The 26,486-nt window shown below is 43.0% G+C and overlaps 1 protein-coding gene across 2 annotated transcripts in view; it reads right to left on the reverse strand.

Moving 5' to 3' along the window:
- Window positions 1–12,063: 12,063 nt before the first annotated feature.
- Window positions 12,064–26,486, reverse strand: part of XK (X-linked Kx blood group antigen, Kell and VPS13A binding protein) — a 47,405-nt gene continuing 32,982 nt past the window's right edge. For both annotated transcript variants that reach the window (XM_014831775.3, XM_014831774.3), the window contains exon 3: window positions 12,064–15,885. In XM_014831775.3, the coding sequence (XP_014687261.1) occupies window positions 15,059–15,885 (827 nt within the window). In that variant the 3' untranslated portion in view covers window positions 12,064–15,058. The remainder of the gene's footprint in view (window positions 15,886–26,486) is intronic.

The following is a 26,486-nucleotide window of genomic DNA, read 5'->3' on the forward strand; positions in this document are numbered from 1 at the left end:
TGGTTTGCAACCCATAGGTGGAAGAATACTGGGAAGTAAGTTACAAAAGCGATGGGAGGGAACACTAGGCTAGGAGGGCCCTTCCAGAACGAGCCTTCCAGAGTTTCCAGGACTACCCATTCTTCAGGCTGACAAAATCAACCATGCAGTGAACCAAAACGATCACAACAATCTGCTCCTTCCTCCCTTCTCCATGAGAACTGGGATGACAGTGCAGCACACAGGAAGCAGCAGGAACGTGGAGCCCGTCCACAGCGCGCTCAGAGGGAGTCTAGGCCAGTCTTTGTAGAAAGCCGCAGTCCCAGGCAAGGTTTGTCACCATGTCTCACCCCGGCTATGGCTATGGAAGAGCTGACCCCTCCCCTCAACTCCACAGCCGCTGAGCGGAGCATTTCATCTCTTTATGGGCCCTTCAGGGGCTGGCCCCTCCCCAGGGGGTGGAGGAATGTTCTCCAACCTCAGCTCCGAATCAGAGCACGTGGCTCCTCATAAGCCTCCCCCGGTGTTTGCCCCACTTTCCCAAGTTCACCAGGCTTCCTTCAGCGCTGCAGTGAGTGTCACCTCCCTCCCCGTGTGCCGGACTAGCGTTTTCAGTGGGTTGACTTGCCTATCTGGATTTGTGAGGGCTCTTTCCCAGCTTGCTAGGGGTAGAGCACCACAGCCTTTCCAGAGCGGCAGGTCAAGCTGCCAACTCTGATTGTTGTGCAGAGCTGTGAGCTGCGGGTGGGGAGGGGCAGGCGTCTGGGAATCATGGGTGTGGGGTGGGCACGGGGGTGATGGCCTTGTTCTGCTTTCAGCTGCTGAGGCAGGAGCATGTGATGTCCTGCATGACCTCAAGGCAGTGGGAGGTTGGAGCAAGGGTTTGAAAGTCAGGGGGCCCGGACTCAACCCCGGCTCTTCCGCTTCCTGGCTGCATGACCTGGACCCACGGTTTAACCTCAGCCGGGGTTTCCACATGGGTCACTGCCACTCTTCAGCCCTGCTCTGAAGGTGAAATGAGATGAGGCATGTCCGTCACCTAAGGCCTTGCGCACAGAGGGGCTCCTTGGTGACAGCTGCTGTTGTTCATGCTTTGCTGTTGTTCTGGCTCCTTTTGGGGAGAGGAAAGGCGGGGGAGGCAGCTAAATGCAGGATGGGCGGCCTGGGACTGCACACACACGACGCTCGAGCCCAGAACCTTGCCCTACCTGGGACGGCAAACACGCGTTTGACTTGCTGGCCCGTTGGGTACTAGAAACTTCCTAGAGAGCTGTGCTGAGAAGGACTGTGAAGCCACGGCAAGCGTCTGGGTGGCAACCGAACGTCCTGCTTGGTCATCTTGGGAGCCGTGGGCTCGGAGTTAGACCAGTCGAGCATTTGCCTTTCCTGCCTCTTTAGTGATTTAATACTTCGCGATTTAATCCTGACTTTTCCAGGATTTTCAAGGTGGCTCTTTTATAAAGCATGGTTTCTAGTCGGCACCTTGCCGGTGGTCTGTTAGCCTCAACCACGGTGACATCTACAAGGCCACGGCCCACAGGCGCCCATTTGAGGAGGGGGTTAGATGTATAACGGCGGTGGGGCAAGCAGGCGAGGGGCAAAGCAGCAGCAGGAAAGAAACAGACAGTCACAGGCTAAGGAAGGTGAGCCGGAGGGAGAAAATGAGACCGTGCGCAGCTTCTCAGCTGCCGGAGCTCCTGCTGGCCCCGCGCAAGGAACCGCCGAGACGCTGGACCCGGCTGAGCAAACACCGCCACCTGGTGGCCAAGGAGAGTGTGGCTGTCGAGGGGTCAGTTTGGAAATCATGTATTTGAAAAACGAGGAAACAGGTGAATGGGTAGAAAATTTATAATGTTTGAAATGCGTTTTGCCACCTGCGTGTAAATGTGTGCTTGGGGTATAGAAACCAGAGGGTCGCAGAAGTGAGTGGGAAAGGTAAATGAGGGGCAGACACCCAGTGCTTACAGCTGACATTTATTGAATGTTTACGACGTGCTAGGCGCTAGTCTCACTGTTGAATGTGTCTTAGCTCATTTACTCCTCACATCAACCTTACCAGATAGCACAATTAGATCTGCATTTTCCACTTGTGGAAACTGAGGCACAGAGGCGTGATTGCACCCAGCCTAAAGTCACTCAGCAAGGAACGGGCGGTGCTAAAATTTCACCCCAGGCAGTTTAGCAGAGAGTGCAGGGCATGGCTTTGAAATAGAAGGAAGCCCGAGAGTGAATGTAAGCTTCAGAGATTTGAAGAGTAAGAAGCAGGGAAAGGGGCTGAAGGAATAATGAAGACAGAGAGAAGCTATCTTTTCCCCAGTGAAACGCTCCACAAATGTTTACTGAGCCGCTACTCTGGGCCCCACACCGGGCTGGGCCCTGTGGGATCCGCGAGTCTGAGCTGGGATCAGGAGCTCACAGTCGAGTTGAGGACATAAAACACACATGTAGGACACGATCAGAAGGCGACATCCCATTGCATCCAAACACTTTGTAAGGTGTGTAGGGCCGAGTCTAGGTGATGAAGACAAGAAATCAGGAGGTGGTCACGAGTGAGGCCCCTGAGTGCAGGTGGGAGTACTTTACAACAAGCCACACTAGGTCACGGAAGTGTCCCGAATTCCAACGAGCCTGAAGCAGGCAGAGGACTCCACAGAGACAGACTAAATACTGTTGGGAGGGGGAACTTTGATGATTGATAATAAACCCAACTGAAGGCCTCTTTCTGCACATTTACTTCTTAAATACTGTACTCCAGCTCCTTCCAAAAGCATTTCAGTAGTGAGATCTCCTGGGCCTCCCGTGTCAAAAGAATGTTTCCTTGCAGCTCTTTATCTTTGTGTCTCCCCAGAGGAGAAGCGGGGAGCGTGCAGAGGAGAAGGCCACATGGAGGGGGAGAAGAGCTCCGTGGTTAAGAGCCTGGACTCTGGAGCCAGTCTAGATTCGAATCCCTGGTTAACCTTGACAGCTGTGTGACTTTGGGCAAGTTACTTAACCTCTCTGTGCCTGCTTCCTCATTAGGTTGTGATCAGGATTAAGATGATTAAATTCATATAAAGCACACAGAACAAGGCCTGGCACTCAATAAACTGTTCCCATATAAGAATAATAATTGTACCTTAAAATGCAGATTAATGAACTTTTCTCTAGGCATTTCCATGTGGCTGATTCTGTCCCTAGTCACCCTGAAGTAGCACCTGCCCGGGATGGGGGAATTAGGGGTGTAATTTGAGCTAGAGTTGGAGAGAGGAAGGCAGAGTGTTTCCTCTTAGACCTCGGAGTAGGGAGGCTGGTGGTGAGGACCCTGGGTCCTGACGGCCCCCCTGAGACCTAAGCCTGGGAAGGGGCATGTTGAATCGGTTGAGAGAAGACATCAGGTTTCGGGGCTTTTGCTCCTCCTCCCATTGATGACTCTGAGGGACACTTGTCCAGGGCCCCACCGATTCACGCATTACCGAGGAGGAGAGGTGCTGACAAAGAGAGGGCAGGGACTAGCCCTCTGGTGTGCCCACAGGGCTCCAGAAGCCCAGCCTTGCCCAGGGGAGTGGGGGATGTACGGCTGAGGCCGAGAGCCTCCCATGTGCCCCTTCCATGTGGGGAACAGCCCAGCCCCCGGCCCTAGGTGGGAATGGTGCGCCCTGCGGGCCCCGCAGCTCCCAGGGAGCCAAGGAAGCATCCGAGGACAGGCCCACTAGCTGCGGACCCGGCAGCAGGCTCCAGCAGATGGTGGAGGGCCCAGGTGTGAGCCGCCGGGGCCTCACCGGGCCCCAGGACCAGCCTCGGGCCAGGAGGTCTGGCTGCCCCTGTGCCATGAGGTGGCCCGCAGTCTCTGCCACACAGCTGGCTGCTGCCTGAGTCAAGGAGGCGGGCGGGGAGGCGTTCTAAAAGACAGGGCATTTTAAGTCTAAGATGCCCACTTATTCCAGGGAGACCATTCGGTTTAGCAGAGATGGGGACACCAAGCTTCAAAAGGTGTTTGCCCTGTGGCCGAGTAGTTAAGTTCGTGCGCTCTGCTTCAGGTGGCCCAGGGTTTCGCTGGTTCGAATCCTGGGCACAGACATGGCACGCCTTATCAAGCCACGCTGAGGTGGCATCCCACATGCCAAAACTAGAAGGACCCACAACTAAAAATGCACAACTATGTACTGGGGGGCTTTGGGGAGAAAAATGAAAAATAAAATCTTAAAAAAAATGTATACAAAAAAAAAAAAGGTGTTTGTTTTTGGTGCCAAACGGGGATGGGGAGTCCTGAGGAAGTTCAGGTCGTTCTAGACTCTAAAGAAGCTACATGTTCTTTGGAGACCGCAGCCCAGTGTGAGGAAGCCCTGCTTCTGCTACCTTTAGACACACTATCTGAGGAGAGAGTCACTTGTTGTCAAGCCCCAGACACCTGCCTCTGCGTATAAAGCAAGATTTCTGGAAGGCAGAGAGCCCAGTTGCATCGCAATCCCCAGGGGAACTTGAAAAAGCCCTGATGGCGGGGCCCCTCGCAGACATTACCGTGTAATTAGTCTCGGGTGTAGCCTGACTCTGGAATTTTTCTAAAGCCCCCAGGTGACTCCAGTGGGCAGCCAAGTTTGAGAGCCATTGTGTAAGAAACCATTTTCCACGTTGCTGGGCCTCTTTCGACACAGAAATAAAAGAGAGAGAAGCACCCGTTCTTACTGTAAGTACAACTTTCCTGACCCGAGGGGAGGAAAATGCCATCCAAGGAGCAGACCTGGCTGACTTGACATTTTTCTGGCACACTTAGCAGTCTCCATAGAAAGGCAGGTCTTCTAGGTGTCCGTCTGTCCAAGTGTCCGGAGCAGCACTGTCCAAGAGAACACAACCACCAAAGCTGGCCACACATGACACTTACAATTTCTAACTGCCACATTTAAAACGGGACTAGAAAGAGGTGAAGTGAAGTTTAATAATAAATTTTATTTAGCTCAATATATCCAAAATATTATTCTTTTGACATGTCATAATATAAAAAAAAATTTATATTTTTTGTACCAAGTTCTCAAAATCGTGTGGTTTATACTTACGGCACATCTCAATTCAGTCTAGGAACATTTCAAGTGCTCCGTAGCCACATGTGGCTAGTGGCTGCCATACTGGAGTGTTGGTGTAGACACCACAGCATTCACTAGTTAGATGCCCAATCGGAGGGCTATCTAAGGAGATGACATCTTAGCATAAAATTCATTTCCCTTTGGGAACATGTCAATGATCTCAGGGCCCTGAAAAATGTAATGTTTGTTTCCTATATAACCCCAGGTAGCCCTGTCAGGTCACACAGTCTTGCCTTACTTGAGTAGTGCTTTGGGACCTAATAGAAACCGTGCTTATCTCTTTCCTTCAGAATCTGTTCTCCAGAGAAAGGAGAGAATGCGTTCATTCTGGGAGGTGAATGTAAAGCAATCCCAAGGAATTCTAAGACTTAGAAAGGTCAACATTCAGGCAGAGGAACTAGGACCTTTTCTTTTGCCCTGTAACCCACGGTACTAGGAGAGATGCGTGACGCTGGCAGCTGAAGCAGACCACTCTGTCTCCTTTCGCAACTCCTGGGACCCTCTCCACACTTCCAGATGTCCAGAAGCAATTGGTCAGATTTCATGGCCAAGATGAGTCCACATTAAGCCCTTTACAGGTGAAAGGTGTGCCCTCTGGAACAGAGGGTTGAACTTTTCCTCCCATTGGTCTTGTCATTGCAAGAGTTGAGTGTCGGCAGTGAGATGAAATGCATAGGGTAGGTCTTATAGCCTGCAGTTAAACATTTCAGTTACTTAAACCTTTCTAATGTGGGGAAGAGGATCTTTCCAGAAGTATCAAACCAGCTAACTAGAGTTCTGCCTATCGGGGTTTGGGGAGATAATAAAATGTCTTGCCTCTTTCTCTCAGGAAATACTGTCCTTGGGGATGTGGAAGACAGAGGTGGATAGTCTGAGATTCTGGGATTCTTGTTCCCAAGCTCAGGGCTGATCCTCCTCCTCAAAAAAAAAAAAAAAAATCAGACTTGATAAGCCAGGTTCTGGGCTCAGATGTGCTCTAACTCATTAGTTGCCCTTGGGTAAGTCCTATCAGTTTTTACAGGAAAAAAGAGTGGCCCTAAGCACTAATATGATTGTAGAGGAATACGATTTTAACCCGACTTCTTTTCTCTGGGACCCTCACAGTTTCGGCCCAGTGGCCCCCTTATGGCTCTTCAGAGCATGGCTACAGTGCTCGGAGCTGTGGAGGGCACCTGCCTCAGCCCACAGCCTGACGCCCCAGCAGAAACAAGCCTTCCACACTGAGTCAGGGCTGCCCTATACACGCTTCTGCCCTTTCATACCAGGGTGCCCTGGGAAACGCCACCAGGCTTGCTTCTTCCCTCAGTCTCTGACATCTGCCAGACTTAAACACATCTGCAAATTGGGCAAAGTTTAGGAGTCAGGAGAACCTAATGATGCCAAATGCTTGGGCTTTGGCATCAGACAACACTGGGCTTGAATCCCAACCTTGCTACTTACTGTGCTGCCACAGGAAGGTTTCTTTATCTCACTAGTCTCAGCTTTCTTATCATAAAATGGAAATAACTGCTGCATAGGATTGTTGTGAGGAGTAAAAGTAATCAGGTGTGGAAGACGCTTAGTGTAGTGCCTGGCTCATGTCAACACTATCATTTTCTTGTCCCTCTCACAATGTGGCCCCTGATCACCCCTCCAGTCTCATCTCTTTCCATGTTCCAGCAACACTGACCTACGGACTGTTCCCTGATTAGAAATGTCCTTTTTACTAATTCCAGGCCTTTGCACATGCTGTTCCCTTTACCAGGGACATTCTTTCCAGTGCCTTTACCAGGCGAATGCCTACTCATGCTTCAGATCTCAAGCAGGGGCAGGTCCAAGTTTTATGGGGCCTGAAACGTAGACAGTTTGGTCTGGGAAGAGGCTTTAAAAAAAGGCATTAAAAAATATGAATTCAAAATTAGATACAAAGTGAAAGTGTATTCAGAATGAAAAGGAAATCACAACGAATTACTGATGCCTTAGAGATTCAGGCCCCTTCCTTCTGTGATCTCTTCAGACAGTGTGGCAGAAGTGCTTAGTAGATATGCTTCCCAATTGCATCCTGACTTCTCCTTCCCATCAAGAACATGCTACAACTTCAGCGTTCACTGTGGGGCTTGAAGCTTAAGCTTTATAAACTTCAGGGTAAATGCACCACAGGCCTCGGATTAATTGCCACTTTCTCTGTGAATCTTCTCTCAACCTCCAAGACCAGATCTGGGCTCCTTATCTCTGTCGCTAGGGCCTCCTGGGTATACTCCCATCATAGCTCTTGCCTCCGTGCACAGAAATCATCAGGTTGGGTAACTGTCTCTTCAAATAGCCTATGAGTTCTGGAAACCAGGGCTAGTTTCTTGCTCACCAGTCTACCCTCAGTGCCTAGTCCAGCACCTGGCACACGGGGGCGCTCTTTAAACATCTGTTGAACTAATGAATGACTATCTGGTTTTCCCCTTCTAATCTCTGGGATCCTTAATTCTTCAGAGCTGAGAAGAATTCTCCTCCCTGCTCCTTCCGGATGTCCACAGCTCCACAATTTCAATCTTGTGACATTAAGACAACCACACTAGTAGGCATTCTCATGGGAGAACTGGGTGTAATCGACACTATTTAGTTCAATATATGGCTTCTTTCAGAGAGCTTCTTAACCAGGGACGTATAAGGCACGAGGAGATGAGGTAAGTATGGAATTCTGGGGGGGAGAAGAGGGGATAGGGAGCTTTCACATTCGCCCCCAATTCATCAGCTTAGCTGGGACTTTGTTTTCAAAAATGTGAATGAAAGATACCACAGGTTGCTCAGCAAATGGCTATTTCCCCCACTCATTGTTGCCTGCAGAACCCTATTTTTGTGGGTATTCTTCCTCTCATAAGCTAAGGGATAGTGGCCCCTTTGCTAGCCCCAAGGGGTGAATGCTGTGTAGTCAAAGGAAACTGTAGCAATTCCATTCTCCTTGCCAGCGACAGCTTTAGAGGTGCGGATGTGACTGAGCCTCAGCCAATGAGAAGTCTGGGAAATTCTGCTGCAGGTGGAGGGGGGCTTCTTGGACAGAGTTTCCTCCTGAAATAAGAGAGATACCCAAAGGAAAATCCTCTTTCTAATTTTGGATTCACTTGTGTAAATGTGATGCTTGAAGCTCAGGTTGCCGTCTTGCAGTCATAAGGAGACAAGTATGAAGGTGAAGCAACAGGCTGGAAAGCCTCTAGGGCCTCAGGCTGTTCGGCCCACTGGAATCTAGAATCACCTCTCTCCAAACTTCTTGTTAGATCAGATAACAAAATCCTGTTGTTTAAGCCGTTTTTATTTTTTAAAGATTGGCACCTGAGCTAACATCTGTTGCTAATCTTCTTTTTTGTTTTCCTTCTTCTTCTCCTCTCCAAAGCCCCCCAGTACATAGTTTATATTCTAGTTGTAGGTCCTTCTGGTTCTGCTATGTGGGATGCCACCTCAGCATGGCCTGATGAGTGGTGCCAGGTCCACATCCAGGATCTGAACCGGCGAAACCCTGGGCCTCTGAAGCAGAGCATGCGAACTTAAACACTCGGCCATGGGACGGCCCCCGTTTAAGCCATTTTTAATCAGCCGTTCTACAAATTGTAGCTGAAAGCCCCTTGATATAATTTCTAATAAGGCCAAGGAGGCGAATTAGAAGGTGAATTGAAGAAGGCATAGAAATCACTTTATTATTTTGACGGTTATTAAGCTAAAAATATACATTTATTAGTCCTTTGAAATTGTAAAAGCATTTCACCTTGGTGACATACTTCATGTGAAGGGAGATAATTTACTTTTTGAGGGTAAAACATTTACATTACATTTTCAAAATAAAAGTATTTCTTTATCTCTTGAATTGAGCTGGAAATGACAAAAGCCAAGGGATTGGCATGTGAACAGCCCTCATTTGAAAAGGAAAAGAGTATACTCTAAGTATCCATGAGAAAATATTCCAGCCAAGAAAAAGCCTTCAAACATAGTAGTTCCCAACATTTCCAATTACGGAGGAGGTGTTTTAAGGTCACCTCTCACATGATAGTGGTTAAATTTTTTTTTAATGATTTTATTTTTTCCTTTTTCTTCCCAAAACCCCCCCGGTATATAGTTGTATATTCTTCGTTGTGGGTCCTTCTAGTTGTGGCATGTGGGACACCACCTCAGCGTGGTTTGATGAGCAGTGCCATGTCCGCACCCAGGATTCGAACCAACGAAACACTGGGCCGCCTGCAGCGGAGTGAGCGAACTTAGCCACTCGGCCACAGGGCCAGCCCTGATAGTGGTTAAATTTTTAACACCTGTTCATGGTAGGGGCTGGGAGCATAATGACAACTTTAAATACAGCAACACTTTTAATCAGTCCTGTTCTATCACTCACAACGGCATCCTCATTGGTTTGAAAAATAATTGTCTAAGTGTGTGCCAGACATCTCTAGTTAGTGTACAAACATCTCTAGTTAGTGGAAAGCAGTGCAATGCCACTCTACTTCGTGGAGGTCTGCAGCCCTACAGCTGGGCACCACTGTTCTAGAAAATCCTGCCACTCTGCTTAAGAAACTCACCATGTTAGGAGAAGGTGACACCAGGGAGCCAGTCTCCTCTCCACCAGGGCGGTGATGGGGATGGTCTTGCAGCACCACTCCAAAATAGAATTTCTAAATCCTGTTTTGTTTCTTGAGTGCTATCGCTCCTGAAAACCTGACTCATTAACTGTAGAGTTCAGGTAATTAAAATAGGAAGCCGACTGATAAGAAATTAAACCAGTACGCATAATGCAGATGTCTGAGGAGGCTGAGAGTCCCAGGGCTCTAGGAAGCAGGCTAATCAGGCTTCAATCAGGAACTCATCATTCAGAGAGAGAGAATTAATTCAGGATGGGAGGCAGGGAGGGAGCAGAAGCACAGGCAGAATCTCAAAATCCATCTGGATGAGTCTCTCCTTGGGAGGAGGCAAAGCCTGAAACCCCCTCACAGGGAGGTGTATGCTGCAGCAGAGTCTGGATGGGAAGTTTTCTGATAACCTGCTGCAAAGAGATGCTTCCGCATACTGCTCTATACTCCTCAGCGACCCTCTGGGTTCTAAAGCCTGCTTAAACCAACACTGTTTTAGACTTCCTTGGTCTAATAATTTCCAGAGAAACAACCATGCAGAGAAGGTGACGAGGAAGAGTGAGGCACTCCTTGGGGCAGGCTCCTGCAACAGACACACCTTCTTAGCAGGTCAGGGGCCCAGTCTGATAGGGTTTGTTGTGTGCTGGGAAAGAAGGGATTGGGCATGTGTCTGAATTCCCAGCTCTGTACCAACCTCTGCTGCTATGAAGTGCCTTTTGCCGAAAAAGAGAAAAGGCTCAAAACATTACCCTTTTAATTACAGCATATAGTTGACATTTCTGAGTTGTTTCCTATTTGGAAAGATGTTCATGGAGAATATAGTCTCCTGGAAGGGGGGCACCCCAAGAAATATGGCCATAGAGGGATAATATATGCTCCCCTCACTCCCTTCCTAATCTTTACAGACTTGGGCCTAAACAATGTAAAAGAGAACTATCAGAGTGGGGCGGGGGAGGGGAGTGAACTACAGGCTCACATATTAAGCAGCAGACACTTGATGCCTAAAGTGGGTATCCATAAAAAAGAATTACCTGCAGTTCTCCAGTAAACATTCCAAATTTAGCTTGAAGCTATTAGTCAGTATGAATAACATGCATATGTTTTCTTCAAATAGCTTTTCAAAGTCTGCTGTAGTTGTCCCAGCGTTCATGGGGAAGTTAAAACTTTTAACTTTAACTAAAGAGAACCCTATAGAAGAGAGCTGAGTAGAATCACATTGTTGAGGAAGCTTTGTGAAAACAAATGAAGTGACTGGCACAATTTTTAAATGGAATATGGACTCTCGACTAGATCCATGTTAAATTTCCCGGCTTTGATCATTGTACTGTGACTATGTAAGAGGATGCCTTTGTTCTTAGGAAATACACACCGAAGTATTTAGGAATAAAGGGACAAAAGCGAGAAAGTGAGAATGAGAAAGCAAATACGGCAAAATGTTAGTGGGTGAACATGGGTGAAGGATAGAGAGGAATTCCTTGCCCTATTCTTGAGGCTCTTCTATTAGCTTGAAATTATATCAAAATAATACATTTACAAACATCAAATGAAGTAATTTTAGATTGGCCTACTTAAACACTATACTTGTTGACATTAAGTTTTCTCAAGGGGTTGATTTAACACCAAGAGATCTCTTTCAAAAGACTTATCTTATAGGTAAGTCTTTCCAAATTGCAAGGCCACCTTCAGAAGAAAAGGAATTATTGAAACAATCCATGTCTATATCATGCTCTGAAACAACTCCTTTAATAACTGATATTTTTTCCAACCATGGATTGTCATTTACATTTGATTATTAGATTATGTTGATATTGAATCACCCCTTCAGTATTTTATATTTCTGAATCAGTATACCATTTATGTTTGTCTAGATTTATATTGCCTCTCTTTTTTTGATTTGCACACAGCCATCAACAGACAGCTGAGCAGAATATTAGAATCCAGCAGAGCAGCTTTAACAAGTGGAGTAAATGCTTACAAGACAATCAAAGGAGCTTCCATGGACTGTTGGTGTCTTGCAAAGCAGAATCCTAGTACTCTCAAATTTCTTATCCTACAGAAGGAATTTCCAGGTGAGGTTACAAAACAATAATTAATCATCAAAATCATATCCAAATTTCTGGGTTTATTTTTTTTTTTGAGGAAGATTAGCCCTGAGCTAACATCTGCCACCAATCCTCCTCTTTTTTGCAGAGGAAGACTGGCCCTGAGCTAACATCCGTGCCCATCTTCCTCTACTTTATATGTGAGATGCCTGCCACAGCATGGCTTGACAAGCAGTGCGTAGGTCTGCACCTGGGATGTGAACCAGTGAACCCCGGGCCGCCAAAGTGGAATGTGAGAACTTAACCACTGCGCCACCAGGCCGGCCCCAACAAATTTCTGTTTTTAAAATAGTCCCTGAAATCAAAAAGCCATGAAAAGACTGCATAAGGAATGAAACACGAGGAGAAATTGAAAAGTTAATTTATTATATGAATAAACATAAACAATATTTGAGTCAATGGCTGCAGAGAAGCAGCCTGCAAAAGCTCACATCCACAATTTATTGGCTAGGGAGTACTGACACATACACTCATAACCACAGCACTAATGTTCTAAGGTGGTTTCCAAGGAAATGCTGCATTTGACAATCAGTTTTAATGTTTATTTTCCCATTTACAAGGCTGAAAAGATTAAACCCACATTCAATTAAAGTCTAGCAGGATCAGGCATTCAAGTTGTAAAGCACAATTATCAAAAGATGCTGCTATGTCCTTTAGGAAAGATGACAGATACAAAAATGATAAACTCACTTGCCATCAAAAGCAATTTCTCAGATTTCAGTGGGTCTTTTTCCTCCAAGTACCATGTGTTTGGGTGCTAATTTTTGTCAGCAACTGATGGTAAGAGAAAGGGCAACTGCTGGGTTCGCTCCAAGAGCAAAGACCATTTACACTTGCCCTTCCATAAGGCCAATGGCCAATGTTATTCACTCAAGACACTCATGTGGGTGATGCTACTTGTTTCTTTTCTAACAGTAAAAAAATAATAATAATCTGTTTATGATTTGAATAACTAGAATAACAACTCCTTAAATATGCATGGCACTTTAAAAATATTTTCAAAGCATTTTCACATCTATTATTTAATTTGATCTTTCTGACAACCTCGTGAGGTAGGCTGGGCAAGGATATCATCCAAATGTGGTGGGTGAGTAAACTGAAGCATAGAACAATGAAACAACTTGCAGGGCTGGACAGGGAGATGCCAATCTCTACACTGTGCCATCTCCAGTAATGAAGAGAGAAAGTCTAAACATGTTTGATGATCTTATTTCAATATATTTTGAGGATATACTTCACCTCCTTCCAGCCAAATGATAGTAATTCAGTTGGAGCAGCTGTCATGACAAGTTATGGCATGTAATTAATTAGACAAAGCACTGAAAGTTTTACAAATTCGAATTATAACTGAAAAACATTTTAACTCTCAACACGAGAGGGAATTTGCTGGTTTGTTTGTCTTTAGGGCAACCTAGGTCTGCAGTCTGAATGATAATTTTGCCATTTTAGAGGTATAATATAAATAACTTCAAAACAAAAACTCTCAGTTCACTGTGACTTCAATGTTCACCATGTGGAAAAAACAAGCAGTGGTTTCTCTACCACAAAGTCAAGGGACATACATGGCCCCAAAGCAGGGGCATCTGTATATCAAGCGTTAAAGATGACAAAATGTCCAATTTAGTTACCAAACCTCTTTGTCCTTATAAATGTGGCTTATAATTGGGCTTTGGGAGTCTGACAGAGCATCACTGTTAGTTTGGTTTTGGGTCACTCAAGCTGCTTACCTATCTTCTACATTAAAATTACTTAAAATGTATTTGAAGGCTCAGATTTTGTAATGGGTCTTGAGACAGGCTTCCAAACCAAGGCGGGGAAGTAAATACCGGTCTCTCTATCCCTGTCTGACTACAACTCCTGCTCAAATTCACCATTTTTAATCTATCCCCTCACAGACTGGCTGTTAGAAACTGGACGGGTCAGAAAATTCAGCCATTATAGGTCCTTAGACTGTCAATGCTGATTGACTTGCAATGTCCAGCCTAGTCATTGACAGCTCACCTGTTTCCAGGTAGTTCATTAACAGGGTTTTTATGGCAGAAATAATGGCATTAGATCCAGGCACTTTCCCAAGACAACTGAGGATATGCTACAAAACCCTTTTATGAAACAAATAGGGTTCTGGGTTAAAGGAGAAATTATATTGAAGACAGAGAGTGTAGGAGGATAAAATTGGGGATCTTGTTCAAATCAAAATGCACTCAAGTTAAAGACAAAAATCTGGTCATTTCACCTTTTTCTATAATTGAAAGTTTCTGAAATCAATATCTAGCTGGGGGGGGTGACTCTTTTCCTTTAAATGAAAATTAAAATGCCCTATAAACCTGCGCTAAGTGATAGATTTCTGTGGAGTTTTCTAGAAAAACAAGTTAACCAAGGTAACTCTTGTCTAAAACTTTCTTGACAGGCAAGGAGGGGGGGGAGTGAATACTATGAGTTTTATTTTCCTCTTTCTTAGGAAGGCAAATCCTAGCAAATTCTAGAAATTTCCCAGAATTGTAGGACAGGACTGAACCTTGAAGAGGTTTAAGCCTACCTTCTAGCAGATTCAGATCTTCAACCATCCTGAGAAGAATTCTGCTTACAAAAGTCTATATAATTTTAATGTTTTAACAACCTTCTTGATCCAGAATTTCTTCAACATATTGAAGGAACACAACTTTCCTAAAATGCTAGGGCTTCCACAACCAAATTTAGAATTCAGTTTTACATCCATGGATCCTGGGGAATAGTCCCAAATCTAGACTTTTGAACCAATTAGAGATAGCAGGCCAAGGTGGCTACAGTTGGTTATGTACAAAGAGCCCTAATGAGATGAAAATGGAATATCTCTGTATTTAAAAACCAAACATGAACAGCCCTCTCGGAAAACTCTGACAGGAATGATGTTGCTGATGGTGAAACCCCAGGAACCTTCTTTGGTGATCAGGACAGTTCTTGGGTGAAACTATGCTCAGGGATAATAAAACATTAGGCTACCCAGACCAGCAATCCAGAAAACTAGAAAAGAAGAAAACCACTGTCCTCATTTTACCTGATGGATGTAACCAGCCCAACTCAGATATCATCGATACTTTTTCAGTGAAAAGGCCAGTAACACCCGGGAGAACATGGTCAACTGTGCATGGTGGTGCCTTAGGCTGCCCCTTCAACACTCAGGGGTTTCCCTGGCTTCTCCCCATAGTCCCCATATGCCCAAAAGCTCTCTAAAGGGGAGCAACTCACAAAGAGTTGAGAGCTAACTTCCTGCTTTGTTAACTGCGCAGGGCTCATCACTTGTGTGAGGAACAGGGATCAACCCAGAATACATATATCTGTGCCCCAAGAGACTCAGGTCCTATTAAATAGAGCAGAACTCATTGGGATTCAAGATCTCGCTGGGCATAGAACTTATTTTACTGCTAGAAGGTGTCTCATCTATGTCCGCAGGTGACCTAAGATCTGCCTTTCCTACAGACTCACAGGATTTCTGCCGCCTGCAGTCACAGCAAACACACCTTAGCCACTCCTGAAGGCCTTCAGAAACACTGGTGGAAAAGAGCTTTTTGCAAGGATGGAAGAACTGATAGAACACGAGCATGAACAGAATGGCTGTGCAGTACCCAATGAGCAACTGCAGAATCAACAGAGGTGCACACACATACATATAGATGTCGGTCTTGTAAAGATACCACATGAGGAGGAGGAAGGCGTTCTCAACGAATCTCAGCATGTAGTACACCAGTAGCTGGTACCAGTTCTGGGACTTGCTGATGAGGTCAGGGTTGTTGATTTTCAGCTGCACAGCTGACCAGCAGAACATGTTGATACCAGCATAGAGGAAGGTGAGGAAGCACAGCACGATGGTGGTGCCCACGCGACTGAGGGCCTTCTCGATGTTCTCAGGGAACGGGGAGCCACTACACCAGAAGAGGATCCAGGGGTAGAAGAAGAAGCTGAGGAAGTTGATGAGTATGATCATCACCACCCAGGCCTTCAGGACGGAAGTAAAGAGGACCAGGACCACAACTCGAGTGGCAATCTCAAAGCTCCTCCAGAGGAAGATACAAACATAGGCCAGAGGCTTGACTTTTACAAGGTATTCATCGTACTTGATCTTGATGGCTAGGATGTTGCAGCGCAAGGCTCCATACACAATGGATAACAGAGATAGGACCATAAAGAAACCTGGGGAGAGAAGAGAATGAGCACTGTCAAGTCTCACCTCCACCAAGAATCCTACTGTGGCAGACACTCTGTCAATCCACTGCCCATATTCCTTCGATCCTTCTGTTTTATGTACACAGGCTGACTTCCAGCTCCCAGTATCTGCTCACTGTGCCTGAGGGCTTTTTCCAGGGTTGCAGAAGGCTGCTCTGCCCAGGTACCTGGCAGGCCCGGGAGAGCCGTCAATACCCCAATTCTAGCCCTGATAAGAGCTGGAATATAACTACCCTAGCTCCCCCACCCCTTGGGTAGAATAACTCTGAGGCATGTGTTCTATAATATTTACCAGTATTTCCTCATACGATTACTTTCTACTCACCCACGGTCTAATAAAGCTCCCATTATTGGCTGCCTCCCCTTCCCTGTCTCATTTCCCTTCTCCCGTCTTCCTTACACCTTCCTCCAAACATACATGCACTCAAATCCCTGTCTCAGGATCTGTTTCAGGGTCAACTCAAACTAAAACACCTTCCTGACCCCATCATGGTCTGTCTGAATATGTCTAGTCCTTTACATGGTATGTTTTTCTAGCTTATAAGCTCCTGAGGAGTCAAGAGCAGCCATGTTTGATAATTCTTCTTGACGCCCCTCAACATACGCCAGTAGTAGGTACACCAAAAGAAGGCACTCAATAATAAATTGCTCAGTGAGTTCCTCTCTATCTACAGGACCTTTTAAATCGATATGCTGACTACGGAATGCTCACTTTTCTTTACTCTTCAGTTATATTCTTAAATTCCAGAGAGCTGAAGAAATGAGAATCTCACTGTGAGTGAGAGGCAATCTGTCTTGGACTGAAAGGCCTTAGTGTTTCAAGAAGTCTCAACTCTAGCTGTTTATTTCTTAAAATGACTTATGGCTAATGGGTTTATCCAGTTTATAAGCAGGAGAAGTTTGGGGGGACAAGAGGTGACTCACTTAAGGGGAGCATGGTACCATGTTCAAGAGCATGACACTGTTAGCTGTGAGTTCTATTATCTAAGCAACGTGCTGCTAACCATGAGCACAGACTGTGTGGTCAAAACTGAAATACAACCACTTACTACAGGCTGCCACCACCTCCAGATATTGGAGCACGAAGGGACAGGAGCAGGGCTTGGAGACAGGAACTGAGAGTCTGGCTCTAGTTTTGCTCTTGTCTCACCAGGCTACGGTGGGGAAATGGCAATCTCTCTGGGTTCTGTTTTTTCACCCATAAAATTGAGATGATCATACCTTCCATGCCTGCCTCTTAAAGCGCAATGTCCATGTAACATAATTGTCTCTACCTAAATCTATAATTTTAAATGCATGAAAATAAAGGCTTTTTCTTATTATTTTATAACTGGAAGTTTGTACCTTTTGACTCCCTTCACCCATTTCACCCACCCCCCCAACCTCCACCTCTGGCAACCATCAATCTGTTCTCTGTATCTATGAACTTAATTTGTTTTGTTTTTTAGATTCCACATGTAAGTGAGATCATACAGTATTTGTCTTTCTCTGTCTGACTTATTTCACTTAGCATAATGCCCTCAAGGTCCATCCATGTTGTTGCAAATGGCAAGATTCCATTCGTTTTTTTATGCCTGAATAATATTCTATTGTGTATATATACACTACATTTTCTTTATACATTCATCCGTTGATGGACACTTAGATAGTTTCCATATCTTGACTATTGTAAATACTGCTGCAACAAACACAGGGGTGTATATATCTTTTTGAGTTGTTTCATTTTCTTCAGATAAATACCCAGAAGTGAAATTGCTGGATCACACTGTAGTTTTATTTTTAATTTTTTAAGGAAATTCTATTCCATAGTGGCTGCACCAATTTATATTCCTATCAACAGTCCACAAGTGTCCCCTTTTCTCCACATCATCTCCAACACGTGTTATTTCTTGTCTTTTTGATAATAGTCATTCTAACAGGTGTGAGGTGATATCTCATTGTGGTTTTGATTTGCATTTCCTTGATGATTAGTGATGTTGAGCATCTTTTCATGTACCTGTTGGCCATTTGTATGCCTTTTCTTGAAAAATATCTATTTAGATCCTCTGCCCACTTTTTAATAAGATTATTTGGTTTTCTTGTACTGAGTTGTATGACTTCTTTATATATTTTGATATTAACCCCTTATGAAATATACAATTTGCAAATATTTTCTCCCATTTGGTAGGTTGGGAGAAACCTACTTTTTCATTTTGTTGACGGTTGATGGTACAGCATGGTGACTATAGTTAATAATACTGTGTTGCATATCTAAAAGTTGTTAAGAGAGTAGAAGTTAAAAGCTCTCACCATAAGAAAAAATTCTCTATGAGTGGTGACTGATGTTAACTAGATTTATTGTGGTGATCATTTTGTAATATATACAAATACAAAATCATTATGTTGTATACCTAAAACTAATATAATGTATGCCAATTCTACTTCAATAAAAATAAATTAAATAAAATGCATGGGGATAAAGGGATTTTTTCTTATTTAAGTTCTGAATCAATGGAAAAACATCTATATTTGGTGGGCATAAAAACTCTGAAGCCTTGGCACTTATTTGCCCGGGAGAAGCTCAGTTTTACTCAAAGCATCAACTTTTCCCACAGTCTTTTGGCCCTGACTTAAATCATGGATATCATTCACTGGAAAGACTGCCATCTACTAATCGAATTTAAAAGACAGAAATATTATCACAGGAGTCGACTGGGAAGTAATTGGACTGAGTTATCTTTCCTAAGAAGCAAATTCAGCGGAGCATTGGGAAGCAGTGCATACTGACACTTGTGATATATTTTTATATGTGTGGTAAAAGTTTCTATACTTTAAGGATTCAGTATTGAATCCTTTTCTTTCAGTTCTAATGTTTTCTCTACTATAAGAAAAAATGCTCCAAATGCAGAAGATGAGCTAAGCATAAATAAATAAAGTGTAAATTATGTATTCATACTACAGTATTTATAGTGTTATACTAATGGTATTTTAACTCTATTTATTACCTTTAGCAATGCAATGACCCAAATAATTTTTAAGCATATATTCATTTTCTTGTTAGATCAATTATTTCCAAATTACATCTTTTTCTTTATCAAGAGAATTATCCAATTATTACCCAATTGGTGCTTAGAGCAATCAACCACTGAAGCCTTCTGAGACTACAAAGAAATTATCTTGAAATCACTGACTTCAATCATCACTCCCACTGTTGGGTGCTCACTGTATAATGTGACAGATAGAAAGGGGACCAGGAAGAGAGAGATACACTTGGGAGACAAGAAACTTGTACAAAATGCTTGGAATGTGCATTTCTACCTCTAGAATTAAGCTGTTATCTAATGAATGGCTAGGATGATGCTCATGCAAATACCTCCTTATTCAGACTTAAATGGAGAAAAGTTCCCTGACACCATTTCCCAACCTTATCTTCCCACAGTCAACACAAAAGGGGATCAGTTGGCAGTCCTGCCCATTTAAGTGGTACTTCATAGAAGTCTAACATCCCCTAATAATCCTCATTTCCTATGAGTGTGTGTGTGTGGGGGGGGGGGGCGGAATTTTGCTGTTTTCATCTTTTACTAGAAGGCAAGACATTACTTTAGGCAAAGCTAACAAGAAGGCTTTGGCAATATTCCAAATGCCTGCCACACTTACAAAGCTTTTTCCCACTCAATTCCAGCCAAATGAACTCCTTCCAAATGAACTCACTTCCTACTTCACAGAGAAATTAATTGTTACTAGGCATGAATTTGCTCATTTCCTGACTTGACACCAAAAACTTAATCTGTATGTTAAGTAATGGAGAACATTCTATTCCACAGGATTCCACTTAGGAAGAGAATTCCATTTGTAGGACAAGGAGGAACAATTTCTCTGTTGCTTTGGAGAGATAACAGAGGCTGCTCTCAAGGGGGAGCATGGTAAATGGTTGTTCTCTGTAATGTGACAACTCTCTGTAGACCCTGGATCTTCAATAAAATGACTGAACTCATGAAATGCTTAGGTGGAAGAGATTTTTCAAAGAAATTAGTGAATGACATCAAGGGAGGAACTGAGGCAACCTGACGGAGTACAGTGGCAGAAGTAAACTGGAGGAGTTAGCACTGTAAGCTTCTGGAAATTGGAATTTTAACCCAATTTCTGAGGGACAGTATTTTTATGTTTTTATTTCTCAAATCGGTAGACAAGTGTCTTTCTTACTGGAGCCAGAATCTCCACCTGTGCTATACTCTATCACCTGCCTCCTTCTCAAAAATCTGGCTCCATCAATTATCATCTTTCTCTTCTAAATTTTCAACTGCTCCGTCTATCTTGGCTCTTTCTCCTGAGTGTATGAATATGCCTAGGTCAGCTGCATCTAAAAGATCATCCTTCATTGGCAAAAACGTGCATAATTGTTGAAGCTGTGTGATGGCTACATGAAGATTCATTATAATAGCCTCTCAATATTTTTGTTTGATTCAATAGATATTTATTAATTCCCAGCTATCCATCTTCTCTCAATTTGGAAGGGGGGATATTGGACAATATGGCAAGGGACATATTTTTGCCTTTTAGCAAAAGGAACTGATAAAAACAAGTTGGAATTGTGTGGCCTTTCCCAGGTCTGAAACTCTGAGGAGGGAAGCCTCTCAATATTTTTGTATGTTGGATAATTTATAAAATAATAATGCTGGGAGGCAGGGAGGAAGGAAGGAAGGAAGGAAGGGGAAGGGAAAGGAAGGAGGGAGGGAGGGGGTGGGGAGAGAGGAAGAGAGGGAGGGGAGAGAGGGAGGGAAGAGAGAGAGGGAGGAAAGGAGGGAAGGGAGGAAGGAAGGAAGGAAGGAAAAAGAAAAGGGTAAGGGAGGGAGAGACGAAGGAGCCCTCCCTTCACCCTACACTTCTTTCTGTCTACTACTACACTCTCTTTGACTCTTTTCCATCAACCCTCTTGAGTTATCTCTAATCAAAACACTAACTTTTTAATCCTCAACCCCTTGCAACCTGAATTCTGCCCTTGCTCCTTCCTAATCTCTCTGCAACATCTGATGTCGTTCATTCCCACCTTCTTGAAACTTTTCCTGTAGGACTGACACTTGATTTTCTCCTAATCATCTTTTCACTTTCCTTGCAGCCCCTTCTCAATTTCATCCATAGGTACATCTTTCTCCTCCACTCAGGAACTATGGTTTTATTTCCTCCTTCTATCCAAGGGCCTGCCAGATTTCTCTTCCTAGATATCTTATAGGTGCCTCAAAAACAAAACAAAAGGACACGGACAGAACAAAACTTACACATCCCTGAAAATCTCCTCTAACATTTCCTCTAGCAGCCCATAACATCATCACCTCAGATCATCCTACGTGTTAACTAGCACTCTTCACCTGCCTCTCCCATCACACCCAAATAGACCTCTAAGCTTTCGCTACTCAGTGTAGCATGAGTAGTTGCATGGACCAGCAGCATTGATATTGACTGGGAGATGGTTAGAAGTGCTCCACCTCAAACCCACTGAGTCAGAATCTGCATTTTAATAAGATTTTAATAAGGTTTTGCATACTAAAGTGTCAGTACTCTTGCCTTTCCAGTTCTGTCACTTGTTAGCTCTCCTATGGCTCTTGCCACAAGCTCCTAACTGATCTGTTTCTCTGCCACCAGCCTTCCTCTTCTCTGTCTGCCTGGATAAACTCTACTTGTTCTTCAAGGTTCAGTTAAATTGTCACCTCATTAATGGTGCCTTTCCTCAGCCTTCATGCATTCATTCAGTCGTGCTAAATGCTTCCAAGACTCTTCCAAGCTCAGTTAACTGCCGCTCTATTGAGATCTTACAGCCACCTATGCATATCCTTATCTCATCACTTAGTACCTTTGGTTTACTTGTCTATTACCTATTAGAGAGCCATCTCCTAGAGGTAGCTACTGTTTTATACAAATTTTTAAAGTATTTTTCCAGTTAATAGAGATATAATTGACATACATCTGTATAAGTTTAAGATGTACAGCATGATGGCTTGATTTACATATATTATGAAATGACTACCACAATAGGTTTAGTTAACACCCATCATCTCATATAAAAAAATAAAAAGAAAAGAAAAAAATTCCTCTTGTAATGAGAATTCTAAGGATCTACTCTCAACAATTTTCCTCTATATCATAAAGCGGTGTTAACTAGAGTTATCACGTTTTACATTACATCCCTAGTACTTATTTATCTTATAACTAGAAGCACCTTTTTTATCACTGACACCTAGCACAGTGACTGGCACAAAGTAGGTAATCAATATACTTATGTTAAATAAATGAATGAAAAATTGCACAATCTGTGAATTGCCTTTTTTCACTACTGAATGAGGAATTTAAGCTCCGTATCTCTCACAGGCACAAGGGAAGTAAGCAATGAGAACTCTCAAAGCCCCTTACCAGAGGGTGACTTCTGGGGTTATGGGCTTCCTATGCAAATACATCTGCTTCCACGTGCCTTTCTCAATCAAGAAGTTATACCTGTTTCCAACATTTCCTGACACGTAGGATCCAAATTAGAAAGGGTCTTTGAGATTTAAGTCTACACTCTAAAAATTCTCTTTGAGGTACCTGAGAGGCCTGGAAAACAGGTAGATGTAGAAACTATGCAATATTCTCTGACCACAGGAGTAACTAAGGGAGATAAGTACTGCTTCTGGATGTGGGGCCCAACCAGAATTAAGACAGGTCTGGATTATCTTGGCAGTGTCGTGTCTTCCTGGCCAGTTATCCAGATAACTGTTCCTGCTGGATTCCACAGCTTACTCCCTGGAGTTATCCTTGACCACTTATTATAGGACCCAGTGTTCTTCTGCTTTTATTCCATCCTAGGCCCTGACAACTGGTCAGCAAATTGTTAATGACGAGGTTGACAATGAGAGAGGTCATTATCACCATGAGCTTTTACCCACATCTGCCACCCTCCCTCCCCAGTTGTTACCACAAATATTGCTTTGGTTCTTTAACAGCTTTAGTGAGATACAATTCACATACCCTATAATTCACAATTTAAAGTGTACAATTCAATGTTTTTTTGTTTGTTTTTTTGTGTGGTTTTTTCTGAGGAAGATTAGCCCTGGGCTAACATCTGCCACCAATTCTCCTCTTTTTGCTGAGGCAGATTGGCCCTGACCTAACATCCGTGCCCATCTTCCTCTATTTTATATGTGGGACGCCTGCCACAGCATGGCTTGATAAGCGGTGCATAGGTCCATGCTCAGGATCCGAACCAGTGAACCCAGGGCTGCTGAAGTGGAGCATGCAAACTCAACCACTACACCACTGAGCCGGCTCCTCAATGGTTTTTGTTTTAAGTAGATTCAGAGATATGTACAACCACCACCAGAGTCAATTTTAGTACATTTTCATCACTTCAAAAGAAACCCTGTATCCTTAGCTATCATTCCTCCATCCTCCTCCCCCAACCCCCAGTGCTAAGCAACCACTAATCTACTTGCCGTCTCTATAGATTTCCCTATTCTGTACTTTCATATGAATGAAATCATATACTATGTGGTCTTTTGTGACTAGTTTCTTACACTTAGCATAATGTTTTCAAAGTTCATCTATACTGTAGTATGTTATCAGTTCTTCCTTCCTTTTTATGGTCAAATAATATTCCATTGTATGGCTATACTACATTTTGTGTATCAAATCATCAGTTGATAGAAATCTGGGTTATTTCCACCTTCTGGCTATTGTGAATAGTGCTGCTATGAACATTTGTGTACAAACATGTTTTAATTTCTCTTGGGTCTAGAGAAGTAGAATTGCTGGGTCGTATGGTAACTTAATGTTTAATTGTTTGAGGAACTGCCAGGCTATTTTCCAAAGCGACTGTACCGTTTCACATTCCCACCAGCAGTGTCTAAGGGTTCCAATTTCTCCATATCTTCACCAATGTTTGTTATTATTATTAACTTGTATTTTTATTATCATTAACTTTTTGATTCTAGCCATCCTAGTGGGTGTGAAGTGGTATCTTGTGATTTTGATATGCACTTGCCTTATGACTAATGATGTCGAGCATCTTTTCATGTGCTTATTGGCCATCTGTATATCCTCCTTAGTTGCTTTTGGTTCTTAACTATGGAACAAATTCATAATATATTTCACAATGTCCCATATGTATCTCAAAAAGTTTGCCACAATTCAAAGGCCAGAACAGCATAGACTAATTTAAGAACAATATAGTAACCCTACCCATAGCCATCAATGAGCATTTAAAATGAAAACAAAATAGTACAATTATATCTTCTCATGCGTTTTTACTTTCCCAAAAAAAAAGGCATCAGAAAGCAAAAAGAGGATTTCCATGCTGGCAATGGCAGATTAGTTTGTTTTGGGCCACTATTTCTGCCAAGAACAAGTGGACAAACATCTGCTCGAAGGAATCAGAGATCTACCAAAGCAATGAGTACTTCTGGGGCCAAGATCTCAAAGAGAAGAAAAGTCCCAAAAGAAAATTCTGAAGCTGATTTTTCCCTCAAGACATTTGCCCATATGATAGCGGGTACTAACAAGCTAAGAATCTGAACACAGCTTTCAGCAGTCTCTCAAAGCTGATGGGTGTGGGAGCAAATATTGACATTCTGGTCCTGTAATGGTCCTGGTATATGTCCAAAGCTTTCTGGTAGGAATCCAAAGGACTACACACTAGCAGTAAGCGTGACTAGAAATAGGTAAGCCCTCACAAAGAAGGTATATATTTCAACCAACTCAAGTTGTGATCGAATCAGGGTGATCTGTATCTAGTCCAATTGCCCGCCATAAACAAAAGTAAAGTCCCCCTGGAGAAAGATAACTCGTCCAGAACCTCAAAGCATCTCTATTTCTTACACAAACATTTGGCATTTAATTAAAAATAACATGGCATGCCAACAACAAAAATAAAAAGAGATCAAAATCCAAGAATAAAAAGCGATAATAAAAACAGACTCCTAGGAAATACAGATACTGGAATTATCTGACATGGACTTAAAAATATCTGTAAATAGTATGTTCATGAAATTATATGACAAGATAGAGAATTTATCAGAGACTGGAAACTACTTTAAAAACTCAAACGAAAATTCTAGAACTGAAAAATAAAACAGATAAAACTAAGAAATCAACAGATGGGTTTAACAGATTAAAAATAGCTATAAAGATAATTAGTACTGAGTAAAAGGCAAGTTAGAAGAAAACAGAGAAACAAAAAGCATGAAAGACTTATGGGAAAGGGAAAATGGAGAGAGAGAGAGAGAAAAGAAAAAGAGTGGGTCAGAAGCAATATTTAAAGTTATAAAGGCTAAGAATTTTCCCAAACTGCTAAAATATCAAACTAAACCCCAAGCAGGATAAATAAAAAGAAAAGTACAACTAAACACGCCATGTTAAAATTGCTGAACACCAAAGTCAAAGTGACTATCTTAAAAGCAATTAGAAAAAAACAAACAAAAAAACAGAATAACTTCAAAGGAGGAACAGTAACAAGGACAGCTGGCATCTCAACAGAAATAATGGAAGCCAGAGGACAAAGGAATGAAAATCTGAAAGTGGAAAGAAAATGACCTCTAACATAGACTTCCATACCCAAAGATGAAGGTAAAAGAAAGCCATTTTAAGACAAAACAGAAATGAGGGACTTTGTCACCAGCAGACCTGCTCTAAAGGAAATACTAAAGGTAGTATTTTAAAGCCAAACAAAATGATCCCACATGGAAACATGAAGATACAGGAATGTCTGCACAAGGACCAAAAGGATAAATACAACTCATTTTTTCTAACAGGCAAAAAGACTTGAACAGTCACTTCACACATACACACAGAGACAATAAAGGATGGTCACTGAAGATGTGAAAAGAAACTCAAGCTCATTAGTCATCAGGAAATGCAAATCAAAACTGAAATGAGACACTATTACACATCCACTGTATTACTAAAAGTAAAACCAAGTGTTGGCAAGGATGTGGAGCAACTGGAACTCTTATACACTGCTTGTGGGAATGTAAAATGGTACAACCACTTTTGCAGTTTCCACGAAAGCTAAACATAGGCTTTCCCTATGGCCCAGCAATTCTACTCCTGAGTATAGATGTAACAGAACTGTATATATATGTATACTAAAAGGCACGTACAAGGGTATTTTCGACACCATTATTTTATTTTTAGCTGAACAGGAAATGTTTATCTATGTAGCTAGTTTCAGGTTTTTCTACAGCATTATTTTTAATAATTCCAATCTGAAAATAACTTCAATATTAATCAAGAGAAGAATATATCAATTCATTGTGGTGTATTTATACAATGGAATACTACACAGCAATGCTAAAGAACAAACTTCTGCTCTAAGCCACACATGGATAACTCTCACAAATACAGTGTTGAATGAAAGAAGCTAGACCTCTGAGTCCATTTATATTAAAATTTTTAAAAAACAGGAAAATCTAATCTGTGACGTTAGAAGTCTGCTTTCTGCTTAGCGGTTACTCTTTGGGAAGGAAGGTTGTGAAAGGGACTGAGAAAAGGTACCAGGGAGGTTTCTGGAAGTGCAGGTACTCTTCTGTTTCTTGACCTGGATAAGGGGCTACATGGGTGTGTTT

Source organism: Equus asinus, chromosome X (assembly GCF_041296235.1).
Source record: "Equus asinus isolate D_3611 breed Donkey chromosome X, EquAss-T2T_v2, whole genome shotgun sequence".
NCBI classification, from domain to species: Eukaryota; Metazoa; Chordata; class Mammalia; order Perissodactyla; family Equidae; genus Equus; species Equus asinus.